General features: G+C 33.4%; 2 protein-coding genes across 4 annotated transcripts; one reads left to right on the plus strand and one right to left on the minus strand.

The window, feature by feature from the left end:
• The first annotated feature begins 488 nt into the window (after window positions 1-488).
• LOC105116473 (chaperone protein dnaJ 16-like) lies at window positions 489-7965 on the plus strand. 3 transcript variants are annotated; one of them, XM_011013859.1, is made up of 12 exons: window positions 489-878; window positions 1374-1497; window positions 1713-1795; window positions 1933-2044; window positions 2124-2228; window positions 5384-5437; window positions 5843-5932; window positions 6038-6146; window positions 6248-6396; window positions 6475-6528; window positions 6631-6851; window positions 7791-7965. In XM_011013859.1, the coding sequence occupies exons 1-11, from the start codon at window positions 748-750 to the stop codon at window positions 6844-6846; spliced, it is 1227 nt and encodes a 408-aa protein (XP_011012161.1). In that variant the 5' UTR covers window positions 489-747; the 3' UTR covers window positions 6847-6851; window positions 7791-7965. The 3 variants fall into 3 exon arrangements, with proteins under 3 accessions (XP_011012161.1, XP_011012159.1, XP_011012160.1); XM_011013857.1 differs by lacking the exon at window positions 7791-7965 and adding an exon at window positions 6948-7298; XM_011013858.1 differs by lacking the exon at window positions 7791-7965 and adding an exon at window positions 7110-7298.
• A 59-nt stretch (window positions 7966-8024) lies between these two features.
• On the minus strand, window positions 8025-9268 carry LOC105116474 (Peroxidase superfamily protein). Its single transcript, XM_011013860.1, has one exon. The coding sequence runs from the start codon at window positions 9135-9137 to the stop codon at window positions 8142-8144; it is 996 nt and encodes a 331-aa protein (XP_011012162.1). The 5' UTR covers window positions 9138-9268; the 3' UTR covers window positions 8025-8141.
• Window positions 9269-13592: the final 4324 nt, after the last annotated feature.

The following is a 13592-nucleotide window of genomic DNA, read 5'->3' on the forward strand; positions in this document are numbered from 1 at the left end:
TCCTTGTAGTTGTATAGAAATAGTTAATTAATCCATTGAATTTAGAAAATCCAATATCACACAATTTTTGTCTGAGCATAAAGCATATTTTCAAATATTTCTTAAGAAAATATCATTAAAATAACTAAATAATCCTTATATTTAAATTTAATACATATTTAAGATAATTATTTCTCAAAACAATTATTATGCTAAAAATATTTATGTTTTTTTTTTAATGTTCATAGCGAAGTTCGAGCTCAATTAGAAAAATCAAGAAACCAAGCATGAATATTATTCCAGAGCTCGTTATAATACTCAACATCAGCAATTTAATTTAATCTACATGAATCAACCTGGATAATTTAATTATTCTTTATTTATAAAACAACCATTCGACATAGACAAATAAAGAGACTATAATTCACAGAGATTCAAAACTACGAGGACTAACTTATAAACGTAAAAACAAATCCTGAAAGATTACATCTGAGTCACTAAACCTTTTTCCCTAGATTTTCCCCTCCAAATTTTCTTGGTGGTTTGTCTCTATCGCGGTCGCTCTCTCTCTCTCTCTCTCTAAGCTCCAGCTCAGGGGAGGTCCCATCCCATGGAGTCCTTCTCTTTCTAGGGTTTCTTGACTTGCTCCACCAAACACAAAATTGATAGAGAGAGAGGAATGTTGGAAAACATTTGGCTATTTCTATCCTTGCTGCAGTGATTTATTTTAGGGTTTTGTTTGTTGTTGTATATAAATAGAATAGCGTAATGCCGGCTCATCGATCGAAGCAGGATGAAGCAGCAAGGCAGGTGCGGCGAGACCCATACGAAGTTCTTGGCGTCTCCAGGAACTCCTCTGACCAGGAAATTAAGTCCGCCTACCGTAAAATGGCTCTCAAGTATGTTTTTTTAATTATTATTTTAAATTGGTTGAAGATTTATTTTTGATTTTACATAGTCTTTTTTTTTAAAAAAAATTTGGACAGCTTTTGTGATTGAATCTTCATTTAATTCAAAGTGTGCGTCAAACGAAATAATTTAATAGGGTTTTACAGGATGAGTAATTCTTTTTTTAAGCAAAAAATAGAGGTAAATAACGGTTTTTTTTTTGACATTATTGGGGTTACTGTAATTACTTCCTAGTGCAAGCGCAATGTATGACTTGTTTGGAAAGCAAGATTTGATTTATTGAAGATATGATGGAAAACAGAATAAAGAGCCGAACTTGGAGTAGTTAAGTAGCACAATTGGGTGGCAATGGAACTTTGAATCACTACTAGTTCTTATAAGATACCCACATACATTGAGGTTGGAAATGCCCTTGATTTTTCTTTTCCCTTGTTTCTTCCATTGCTAATCAAGGTTGGAAAATTCTCGTTCGCCTACTATTTCAGGTACCATCCTGACAAAAATGCAAATGATCCTGAAGCAGCTGATATATTTAAAGAGGTTACATTTTCCTATAATATATTGGCTGATCCAGACAAGCGACGCCAATATGACTCTGCTGGTTTTGAGGTGAGGAATTTTGGCAGTGGATGAATAATGTTTCGAACTCAAATGTTAACATAGATTATTTTCTTCTTTTTGAAATAATGTGGTTCATTCTGCAGTTTTTGGGGCTATCCAGATACCAGCCATATCAATTTCTTCTAGAATTGTAATCATTTAGTTTTATATGTGTTTTATATGATAATGTAATGCGAAGCATGATCTTGCTGTCATATGATCAGGCTGTTGAATCAGAAAGTCAAGAACTTGAACTGGATCTTTCAAGTTTGGGAGCTGTTAATACTTTGTTTGCGGCACTCTTTAGGTAAGTTTATAATGAATTTATGCGATGTTAATCATCAAAATAATTTTTTAAAATTTTTTTTTGGAATAATTCTCATGAGTTATGATGATTGTGATAGTTTGTATTGATTTTTATTTGTAATATTTCTTGCATGATAGTAAACTTGGAGTACCAATTAAGACCACTATATCAGCAACTGTTTTGGAGGAGGCGCTTAATGGTGTGGTTGATATTCGTCCACTTTCACTTGGGGAACCTATTTCTAGGAAGGTGAGGTATTTGTTCTGGTTTGTGTGTCAATTTTTGTAATTGTGCTAGGTCTCATTGGAAAACCTACATTTTTAAACAGGTTGAAAAGCAATGTGCTCACTTCTATTCTGTCACGATAACAGAAGAGGAGGCAAGGGCTGGATTTGTTTGTCGAGTGCAATCGTCTGACAAAAGCAAGTTCAAGGTTAGAATAATCATAAACCTTTGGCTCCTTCATGATGTATAAGTCTGATGGTGTATTTTTCTCCTGCCTTTTATTTTGTGTGCCCAACTGTATTCTTGCTGAGCAAAGGATTTTAGCATCTTTGACTGAGGTAATGAGGTTAATGTTTGAGTGAGAAAGGAGCATATCGCATATTGGAGTAAACTTGGCTGTCATTGAACGTATTTTATGTCACCTTTTCCTTTTAAGTTTGTGTGAGATTTGAATGGAATCAAGGAGTAATCATCACCTTCTGTTTGCAAGACACAGAGGACAACGTTTGATGAAGGGCTTGTCTAGTGTTACTTTCAGTCACTGAGCAAAGGATATTGTTGGGAAAATCATTCCTCTCTTTATTTTCTTTAGAAAATAGTCCTTTTCCCCCCTTTGAGATTAAATGATGTTTTCTTCAAAAAGCTGACTCATGGTGGAATGCATTGTAGAGGCCCAAAAGCTGCCATGCAGCCACTGTACATCAATACTAAACCCGTTGTAAGAATGTGCCTTTTCAAAGAAATGGCTTTAGAGATTTCTTGTTCAATTCATTTAGTGTGCAAATTATAGACTATGATATTGCAAAGCTGCCTGATAGGGTCAAAAGAGCATACTGAATGTTTGTTTTTAATTGGAGTTCTGAAAATGCCATTTGTGATTGAATGTTCCTTAGTATGGATGCTCATGTTTTTTACTCAAAAGCAACAGAAGTTGGTTCAAGGATTGTGTGCTCGTAGTTTGGGTTTGTGGTGCATTTAAGCTTTTATGATAGCTAGTCAATTGTGAATTGCACCATATAATGGCAAGTTTCTAGGGAAAAGTTACGAAAAGCTATCATGTGGTTGGTGCATTTGCAGTTATTGAACAAGTTTCAAATTTTTAAACTTCAAATGCCCATGTTTTCATATGTTGCATTTGCCCTTTTCCATTAGTTAAGTTCGCTAAAATAAGTCCAACTTTTTTCTTCTTCTAATTGCTATAATTTCTATCAATTGATAAAATTTATGTTATCAACCTCAATCTTGAATATGTATCAATACTCGTGGTTTCATTTATTGCATTTGCCCTTTTCCATTAGTTATGTACAGGGCACTCTATTCCGTGGATGGTTTTCTTGGTATTATAAAAAGTAGTGTATTTCTTTCTTTTTTCTATGAATGTATTTCATTTTTTTTGTTGTCCAAGGTAGTTGGATCATAAAATATAAATTGTGACACATTTCATGTACAGGAAGTGTCTGTTACAGTGTTGAATTAAATGTTCAATTTTATGAAATTAAAAATGTAAAAAGTTTGAGGATTTATATCTAGCAACTTAAATGACAAAAAAAGGCAGATGCTATCAGAGAAAATCACAAGTCACTGAAGTGCCAAATTCTCAGTCTCTGAAGTGCACGTGTGCCAATCCACAGGGTACTATTTGCATTTTCCCAAATTTTCTTTGGAACAAATGACACATTGCAATATGTGACAGTGTGTAGAGAGGTATATTTTTGGTAGATTGGTATTCTGAAGTTTTTAATGAATAACAGAGAGCTTTTTTACTCAAGGTTGCCTTTTATTGCTTCCTCACTATTAGTGGTACTTTTCATTGGTTGGAAGCACATGTAAAAATCTGTGGCCAATCCAACAAAATAAGCATAGCTGACTGGGCGTGATAGGGGTTAAAGCTTTGAATTTAATTGATTGTGAATTTGTTGATAAGCCGGAGCTGTCTGATTTAATATTTCCTATAGGAAAATATTGGTTCTTGACTGCTTGGTCTGTTTGGGCATTATCACTCTTCAAGAGAGGAGTTTACTGGTCTCCTATGTTGGTGCTGAATAAGTACTGCAATGATGATGACAACCCCAATTGTAGAGAGTCTCCTTTTTTCATAGTTAATAAGGAATGAAAGAAGATATTTGGCTTCCTAAGTTGATGCTGAAAGAGTTTACTGTAAACACTGTCTTTTGACTCATCTGGCCTCGCATTTTCCTTAATCATCATAATTGATTTTCTTTAGCTCTGTTGGAAACATTCTATTTTTCTGCATTTGTTTTTCTCTTCACCTTTCTGTACTGATGAAGAATCTGATAGACCTTCTCTTTTGGAAGCAATGAATTTAGATTTTTTTTGGTTATGTTCTGGGACATGGAAATCTGTTCCTTGATACTACTTGATAAAAAGAATCAGGGAGTAGAGAAGTATCAGAAACGGGTATGGAAGAAACCAAGAAAATTAATTTTGTTTTTCTTTGCGGGGGCGGGTTGAATGGGATGGAGAGTTATCAATCTCAAAATTGAACTTTCATTCATCAATGACTGTCTCTGAACAATAATTCTTGCTCTTATGTGAGTAATGAAAACCCTAAACCCAGAATGATAGGATAATGATTGGAAGTAAAAAACCAAAAGACAATTACTGGTAGTACAAAATAAATAGTCAACTCTAACTGGAAGATATAACTCTAAAATAACTATATACATAAGAAAATCTTCAATCATTCTCCATCAGTTCTTTCCTTGCAAGGAAAAAGAAGACTTCCTGGCCTTTATGGGATACAGATTATATGCCAAATATTCCATCTTTGCCTTTCAGTGCTTGGGCTTTCAATGACTTTGTGCTCTGGGAGCAGATTTATGAGCTTATGAAACTTGAAACTGTTTCTTATGGGCATTTTGTTGGAAACCTTGGCAAAAAGAAAGAGAAAAAATTGATTAAAATGTTTATATGAAAAATGTCTCTTCCTGGATTGTTTTAGTTTTCTGACAACCAGTCCAAAAGTTTCTCACACCATAATTATAAGAACAGAGTTGAGGATCGACCAGCCTAAGGCCTAGGTCAACCCAAGATTGTTTTCTAAAAACCCTTAAAACACATCATTTTGGTAAAAAAAAGGCTGGGTTTTTCCATTAACCCGACCAGGCCAAGCCTTGGGTAGGTGGACAACTAGGCTGACCTGACAGGCTGGGTCTTATAACCCATGTCTCGCACCCTCCTTATTGCTGTCAAACAAATTTCAGATTCCCACAATTCTTTTTTCATTTTTAGCAGTTTCATGTGGTGAGTTCCCAAGTGATATCAATTGCGTAATTTTCTCCAACTATAACTTATGCCTGAAAAATGATCATTTGGCATACTGATTGAGTGTCTTTTGTGCAGTTATTGTATTTTGATCAGGAAGAAAGTGGTGGAGGATTAAGCCTAGCTCTACAGGTATGATGCACTTTCCCCTGTCTTTTTCTTTTTCTTGTTGGTAGATCATTTTAAATCAAAGCCAACAGTTCCATATTCTTACGTTGATTCTAGTCTTGGATGGATCTTAAAGAACATTGACTTCATTTATCATATTACGACCAGCAGATTGGAGATCTTCCCACAAAAGAGATTTTAGATCTCTCTCTAGTGAAGTGTAACTAACTAGATCCCTAATTATGATGGACACTACTTGGTCAAAAGGGGAGCTACCATTGATGAAGTTCTTTCTGGAATTGATCTGCCTTTGCATGTTTGCCATGTTTTTAGCTCAATAGACTCTAGTTTAATATTCTTGACTAAACACATTCAACATTCAATATCATTACATTTAACCCCTTTTTACTGGTTTGCTTTTTGGTGTAGGAAGACAGTGCTAAAACAGGAAAGGTTACATCTGCTGGAATGTACTTTCTATGTTTTCCTGTATACCGGCTGGATCACACTGTCAACTCTGTAAGCTGATGATTTAAGAGATCAGTGTCAAGTGTCATCATTGATAGTTGTCTTTTATTTGATTCATTCATCTTCATTTTGGTTGTGGAATTGTTGTGGTTTCAGATTGCAGCTGCAAAAGATGCTGATGCTGCTTTCTTCAAAAAATTGGATGGGTTTCAGCCATGTGAAATATCTGAACTGAAGGCTGGCACCCATGTTTTTGGGGTCTATGGTCGGTTCTAAGACTTTTCTTGTTGTTTAGGGTACTATGCTTTGATAATATATGTGCGGATGGGCTGACAGCATCTTTCTGGTCCTGGCTCTTTCTTCCAGGTGACAATTTTTTTAAAAGTGCAAGTTACTCAATAGAAGCTCTTTGTGCCGCACCTTTTATGGAAGAAAAAGCTAATCTCAGAGCTGTTGAAGCTGAGATTCTTGGAAAGAGGGTAGAAATATCCAAGTTTGAAACTGAATATCGAGAGGTTTGCACTTGACTTCTGCAGTCTATAGTTGTCTGCACTTGCCTCTCTTTGTTAGTAATTTTTGTGGCCTTCTGACAGGTATTGGCTCAATTTACCGAGATGACCAGTAGATATGCACAAGAGATGCAAGCAGTGAGTTTAACTTGTCAAAATTTGTTGCTGATATCTACATGAAGATGAGGTATGAATAGATTGATGTTTTCTGAATCTTCACTGTTGATATTGGTTTTGCAGATTGATGAGCTTCTTAGACAAAGGAATGAAATTCATGCCTCCTACACCATTGCTCCGCCAATGAAGCGGAGCTCAAGTAAAAGCAGGAATAAGGGTCCCTTCAGGGAGACCAAAGAAGATGCACAAGTGAGAGATAAGAAACCTACGAGGGATAGATCTAAGAAGAAGAAATGGTTCAACATCCACTTAAAAGTTGACAAAAGAAAGCCTTGCTAAATATGGTAAGATCTGCGACATTTGCTTTTTCTTATTGCATGTTGTGTCTTTGCCTTGGACAATAGTTTAATTGTACTCCTGCTGTGAATGCAAAATCCTAGCTGGATACGGGAGGCTGAATCTGATGCACTAGGGTTAATGGATTAACTGTCTGCACTCATTAATTTGCTTGTGTTCTGGCGCTAGTGCTAGTGAAGTATGAGAGGTTAAGCAATTTCTCGACCATGAGTGGTCATTCTATTGTTCTGCCATGTGAAGTGCAGATGGTGGTTTTGTCTTGTGGTCATGTTCTGCCAGGTTGTAAGAATGACAGCATCTCGTTGATATTGTAAAATTCCTTCCTTTGTGCACTCCTTTTGGTCATTCTGTTGATCTTTCCCCCAGATTGTAGGAACACGTACTTGTAAATTGCATTAATTATTCATGAAGATCCTCTCATCAACGTTTGGCAGGGGTTCTGTTTTTAAAATGGAAGATAATAACCACATCATGCACATGTTCTGTACTGCCCAAGTGGGACAATAATTGGTTTGTAGTTAGGTCACTTCCATTTCAACTTTTCTGTTGTGAAAATCTGTTGTTACTGATAGCGCAACCATAGGCAGTGCAACTTTCTTTCGTTGTTCTGGTTCTGTCACTTAACTATCCAAGTTAATCTAATGTAATTAAGAAAACACCGACTCCTAGAGGTTCTCTCCCACTCCTCTACAGTGTGTTCAATGATTTGTCAGTGGTTATTTTCACTGAGAAATGAAACCTTGCAGTCAGTGTTTTCAATGGGCATTATGTGGAGTCTCGTGCGAGTTGAAGGTGGTGATCTAGAAATCATCTATAAACTAATGGCATGCTTTGTAATCATGATCGCATTAAATTCTTAATTCCATTAGATGATTCTTAATCACACTATCTTACATTACATTATTTTGTACCAAATATATGGACAGGGAAACCTTTTTCCCCTCGCCTTGATGATGCTCTGAAGACTAGTACGTACATCTTGGATATGTCAGCTTCTGCATTTGTAATATCCGGATCACAGTGCTGCTCTGGAAGTGTATTATCATTCATCAAGTGTGCGTGCTTGATGTATATTATATTGAAGGATGCATCTGTTTCGCCCAAGAGAAGAGAGGAAAAAAAGAAGGATTCTAGTGAAATAATAGAAACAACAGAAAGAAAGAGAGGAAAAAAAGAAGGATGTATCTCTAGTGAAATAATAGAAACAACAGAAAGACTTCCCTAATCACAATCATGGACCCTTCTCTTCAAACTAAAGCCGGAAACGATTACCATTTCTAGTTAATCTTGGCATCGTTGAACTGGTCGCACCTGTGCCTCACCTCTCCTTTCTTCCCTGTCTTGATCTTATAAATGCCAACTTTCTCCATTACATGTGCAAAAGCTTCAAAGAATGCGGTCTCATTTGCAGCATACAAGTCTACGAAGGGCTTGGTCCTCCTATCCACAGAAAGGGCTTGATCTGTTGACAGCAACCCTAATCCCCTTTGCAGATTTTTATAGTACATATTGTCGAATTTCCCTGGTGTCATCACGTCATTATAAGCACTCATAGTTGGGTCCTTAGTGTAATTTGCGCATAATTTCCTTAGCCCTTCTGCATATATGGGGTAGTATGCAGGGTCAGTCTCTGAAGTCTTGCTGAAGTTAAAAAGCCTGTGACTAAATTCTTTGCAATGGGAAAACCCTATCGTATGAGCACCGACCAAAGCCACCATTTCTTGCACTGAAAACCCTTTGGAATGAAAAAGGGAGATGATATCTGTCAATGGCATGGTTGGTTGAGCAATATTGCCTTGTACAAGAGAGGCGTTGGATACCAGGCCATCTTTGCGTCCTAGACGCACATTGTAGTAAGGACCTCCCACCATTGTGACAAGGTTGCGTGCAGCGGTGGCTAGAATGTCAGCACAAGAGACAATGCCGGGGCACTGGAGCTCGAGGGCAGTCTTCACACGAGTGACAAGGTCATAGGCATCTCCAGGGATGGACTGGTCGATGTCAGCATCACGTTCAGCTTTGTTGAAGGATGTGGAGGTGATGAGCAAGGAGCCATCACAGCCTTCCACCATGCAGTCGTGGAAGAAGAGGCGAAGAACGCCGGCAGCAGTGGTGGGGCTAGCAATTTGCTTGTCCGAGACGATCTGTTCCATGATAGAAGCGAATTGTGGGCATGTTTTGTTGTAGTAGTCGACGGAGAGTCTGGACTTCGAACATGGAAAGGATATGAAGAAAAGAAGTAATATGAGGAGATTATGGCCAGGAGATGCCATGGTGCAAGGTTTCTGAAAGATATGATGTAGTTAACGATGGGAAATTGTTAAATCATGTGAAGGATGATGGATTAAGGGAAATTAACAAGGTAGAGGATCAGTGAAGGATCTACGTTTTGGTTAATTGTGGAAGAGAGAAAGGATATGAAGAAATCTACGTTTTGGTTAATTGTGGAAGAGAGGCTTTTGAGGAAAAAGAATGGACAAGCTTGGACGAGAGAGTTTTGCCGACTTCAAAGGATTATTATATTAATTAATTACCGCAGGAATTTTGATAATATACATGAGAGGTTATTATAGCTTTTGTCTAGTAGGTGGCACGCCTTTTTTCGCGGTCTGACCAACCTTTTAGCAATGTAAAAAAAACGAACTACAGTGAAAGAAAATTTTCTTATGGCTCAAGTGATAGAATATAAATCATTCTGAATCTAATAAGATAGTAATGAAAGTAACTGAATCGACTAGAAAAAAATCTCTTATTATAAGAAAATAAAATTATAAAGTTTTTTTTAGTTAATCCAAGCTAGCATAACAAGTTTATAACCCGAGTTGTGAGGATATATAAATATAAAAAGAAAATTGAAAAAAATAACAATGACTAATTTCTAGCTATCTAAATATAGAATAATAAAACTAAAAAAAAAATAACAATAATAATTATCCTAAAAAAATAAAACACCTACAAACCTAGGTAAGGATATCAAACTTAGCAAGGTAGATTATGCAAACGAGATAACCTAATAGAAAACAAAACTAAAAGAATAATAAAACTTAATTTTACAAAGAACATAATTTTGAAGGAGGAAAAAAAAAAAAAAAAAAACTGACCATAAAAGAAATACTTGAGTTAACTAGCTAAACTTGCTATTTAAGTCATGAGATTGAGATAATCTAATTAAAAACATAGTTATCAAACCTAGCCTAGAGGTTGACCCATACAAGAGGCCGGGTCCTAGGTTTCATAAGTCAATCCGGATCAACCTGGAAAAATTAAAAAAAATAATAATTAAAACTTTAATATTTCATATGAAAAAAAAAATTCATATGAATATAGGCTATACATGTTGTAAATAATGAAGTTTAAAAGAATATTTTAATTTTTTTTTTATTCCACATTAAAAAAAACATAACTTTTTTCTTATGAATCAACTAGAAAAAAATCTCTTGTTAGAAGAAAATAAAATTATAAAGTTTTTTTAGTTAATCCAAATTAGTATGACAAGCTCATAACCTGAGTTGGAAGGACATATAAATATAAAAAGAAAATTGAAAAAAATAACAATGACTAATTCCTAGCAATCTAAATATAGAACGAGAAAACTAAAAAAAAAACATATCAACAAAAATTATCCCAAAAAAATAAAACACCTGCAAACCTAGGTAAGGCCATCAAACTTAACAAGTTAGATTATGCAAATGAGATAACCTAATAGAAGAAAAAACTAAATGAATAATAAAGCTTAATTTTACAAAGAACATAATTTTGAAGGAGGAAACTAAAAAAAAATAAAAAAATTGACTATAAAAAAAATACTTGAGTTAACTAGCCAAACCTATTATTTAAGTCATGAGATTGAGATAATTTAATTAAAAGCATAGTTATCAAACCTGGCCTAAAGGTTAACCAGTACAAGAGGCCAGGTCCTAGGTTTTATAAGTCAACCCGGATCAACCTTGAAAAATTAAAAAAATAATAATTAAAGTTTTAATATTTCATATGAAAAAAATAAGAAAAAATCTATGTGAATATAAGCTATACATGTTGTAAATAATGAAATTTAAAAGAATATTTTAAAATTTTTTTATGCCACATTGAAAAAAAGATAACTTTTTTCTTGTGAACATAAAGTATATATATGAAAGTGTTTCAAATTCCACATTGAAAAAATAACTTTTTTTTTTTAACATAGAGTGTATACACACACACACACACACACACACTAAAAGGTTTCAAATTTCACATTAAAAAAATATAACTTTTTTCTTATGAACATAAAGTATTTATACAAAAAAGTTTCAAATCTCACATTGAAAAAATAAAATTTTTCTTGAGAACATAGAGTATATGTATTAAAGGGCTTCAAATCCTACATTGAAAAGATACTATTTTATCCTTTTAAGTTGAAGTATTTAAATTAATTTTTTTACCTTATATTAAAAAAAACATAATTTTTTTTCTTGTGAACATAAAGTGTATATACAAAAGGACTTCAGATCTCACATTGAAAAAATAATTTTTTTCTTGGAAATATAGAGTATATATACTAAAGAACTTCAAATTCCATATTGAAAAAAATATAATTTTTTTCTTGTGAACATAGAATATATATACGAAAGGGTTTCAATTCTCACATTGATAAACAACTTTTTTCTTAGAAACATAGAGTATATATATTAAAGGGTTTCAATTCCACATTGAAAAAATAAAATATTTTTCTAATATTTATATAGTGAACTTTAAAAAGTGTTAATAACCAACTAAAAAAATATAAAAAAAGAGAGGTATAGGAGAAAAACCACATTTTAAAAAACAAAACACCGGGTCTCGTCCTGGTTTGCTCGGGTCACGGGTCTACCAAGTTTTGCAAGTTTGTCCCCCCAGCCGATCTTTTAACAACTTGGACCGATCCAACCACAAGGTCCCGAGTCGACCCGTTGGGCCGATCCGAGTTTAATAATAGTGATTAAAAGAAAATTGAAGAAAATCACGAAGACTATTTTTCAAAATAAAGAACATCAAAGGATGAAATTGAAAAAAAATAAGTGGAAAAAAAAATGATGTTAACTTTTCAAACATGTGACTTAAGTTACGAAATCGGAAGCGCCTTATCTAGAAAAATCACAAAACCCAATTCATAATAATTCAAATGTCAAAGGATAAAATAAAAAAAAATTAATTATACAAAAAGGTCCAAAATAAAAAATAACAATTAAGAGAATGACATCAAATTCAAAATAAAAAATAAATAAGAGGACAACTTAGAATTTTGAATTAAAGGAAAAAATTAAATTCACAAAAAGATCTTAAAAAAAAAGAAAAATCAAAACCAAAAGAATGAGAATCATATTTAAAAAATAAAATAAAATAAATCACAATTATGGATTTAATGATGAAATTAAAAACAAATAGAAGCTTGACAAAAGGACCACTAACAAAAATTATAAATATAAAAAAAATGACTAAAGTTGAAATATTAGTAAATGAGAGGAAAATTTTGAATGGTTAGTGTGAATTTCAAGAGGAGAAGAAAGAGAGAGAGAGAAAAAAATCATTAACAATACATAAGTAACGTAAATGGCAATATAAGTTGCCTCATGCAAAATGAGATGCCTCAACGCTTCCAACACTATCACAAAAGCTGTTGTTTAGATGTTGTACGTGCCACCAAAAAACCGTGGATGCCTCCCTTTTATTGGTGTGTGCGTTGCCTACGTTAATCATTTTTTTTTAATTATATTTTATATTTATTAAAACATCAAATTATCCTCTCAATCAACTTGATAATAATTAAAAAATCAGAATAAAAATACAAAAAAACTCCTCGATGTCAATTAAATAAGTTTTGTTTTTAAGAGTAATTTATTCATTTCATCGTCCTTTTAAAATGCATAAAGTTCTACTTGTTCTCATCAATATAATAATAACTAATGAATTTTATGAAAGGATAATATTATCCTAAAAGCTCATTTATCAATTTTTTAAAATGGTAAATTAGCCAACACACTATTCTAATGATAAGTAAATTGATCAATAAAGAGTATTTTTCATTCTCAATTAGCTTTTGTTAATTAAGTATAAAAGAATATTTAAGTTACCTAATTCATATTATTGGTAAATTGTTGATATAAGGAATGGAATATAAGAAAAAATTGAGCTACTTTCCCCTTAATTTATAGAACTTTAATCTATTATTTTATTGAAGAAAACTGCAATTTAAAATCCCACTAAGATGTAACTCATATCAATGAATTTTCTTTACATTAATCATTATAGGAAAATATTTTTTTCCTTGGAAACACTGGTTTCTTCTGAATCATTAAACACTTTTTAAAATAAGGTAATTGAAATTGCTGGGCTGATCTTAAAATAAAAAAGTAGGAAGCTGGTAGGTTATTTCATTTTTTTTTTTTTGACATGGAATATTATGTTTATATTACGTTATTTTATTTTTATTTGAAAGGGTCTTTACCACACCAATATATTGCACTATTTCTTTGACATGAAATATTAAGATATTTTTGAATGTATCTATGTTCATGTGTAAAGACATGGAAGTTCTACCAACTACAAGCTATAATCAATGAGACTCATACTCTTAATCTCATAAGTAAAAATGTTATAAGAAGTTCACTTGCTGCTATGCCAATATGCTATCAGCAAAGCAAACGAAACAATTACTTTTGCCTAAATTAAATAAACACACAAGAAGAAAAATGCAGTAAAAGAAATTGTTA

Source organism: Populus euphratica, unplaced genomic scaffold (genome assembly GCF_000495115.2).
Source record: "Populus euphratica unplaced genomic scaffold, PopEup_1.0 scaffold961.1, whole genome shotgun sequence".
In the NCBI taxonomy this organism is placed as follows: Eukaryota; Viridiplantae; Streptophyta; class Magnoliopsida; order Malpighiales; family Salicaceae; genus Populus; species Populus euphratica.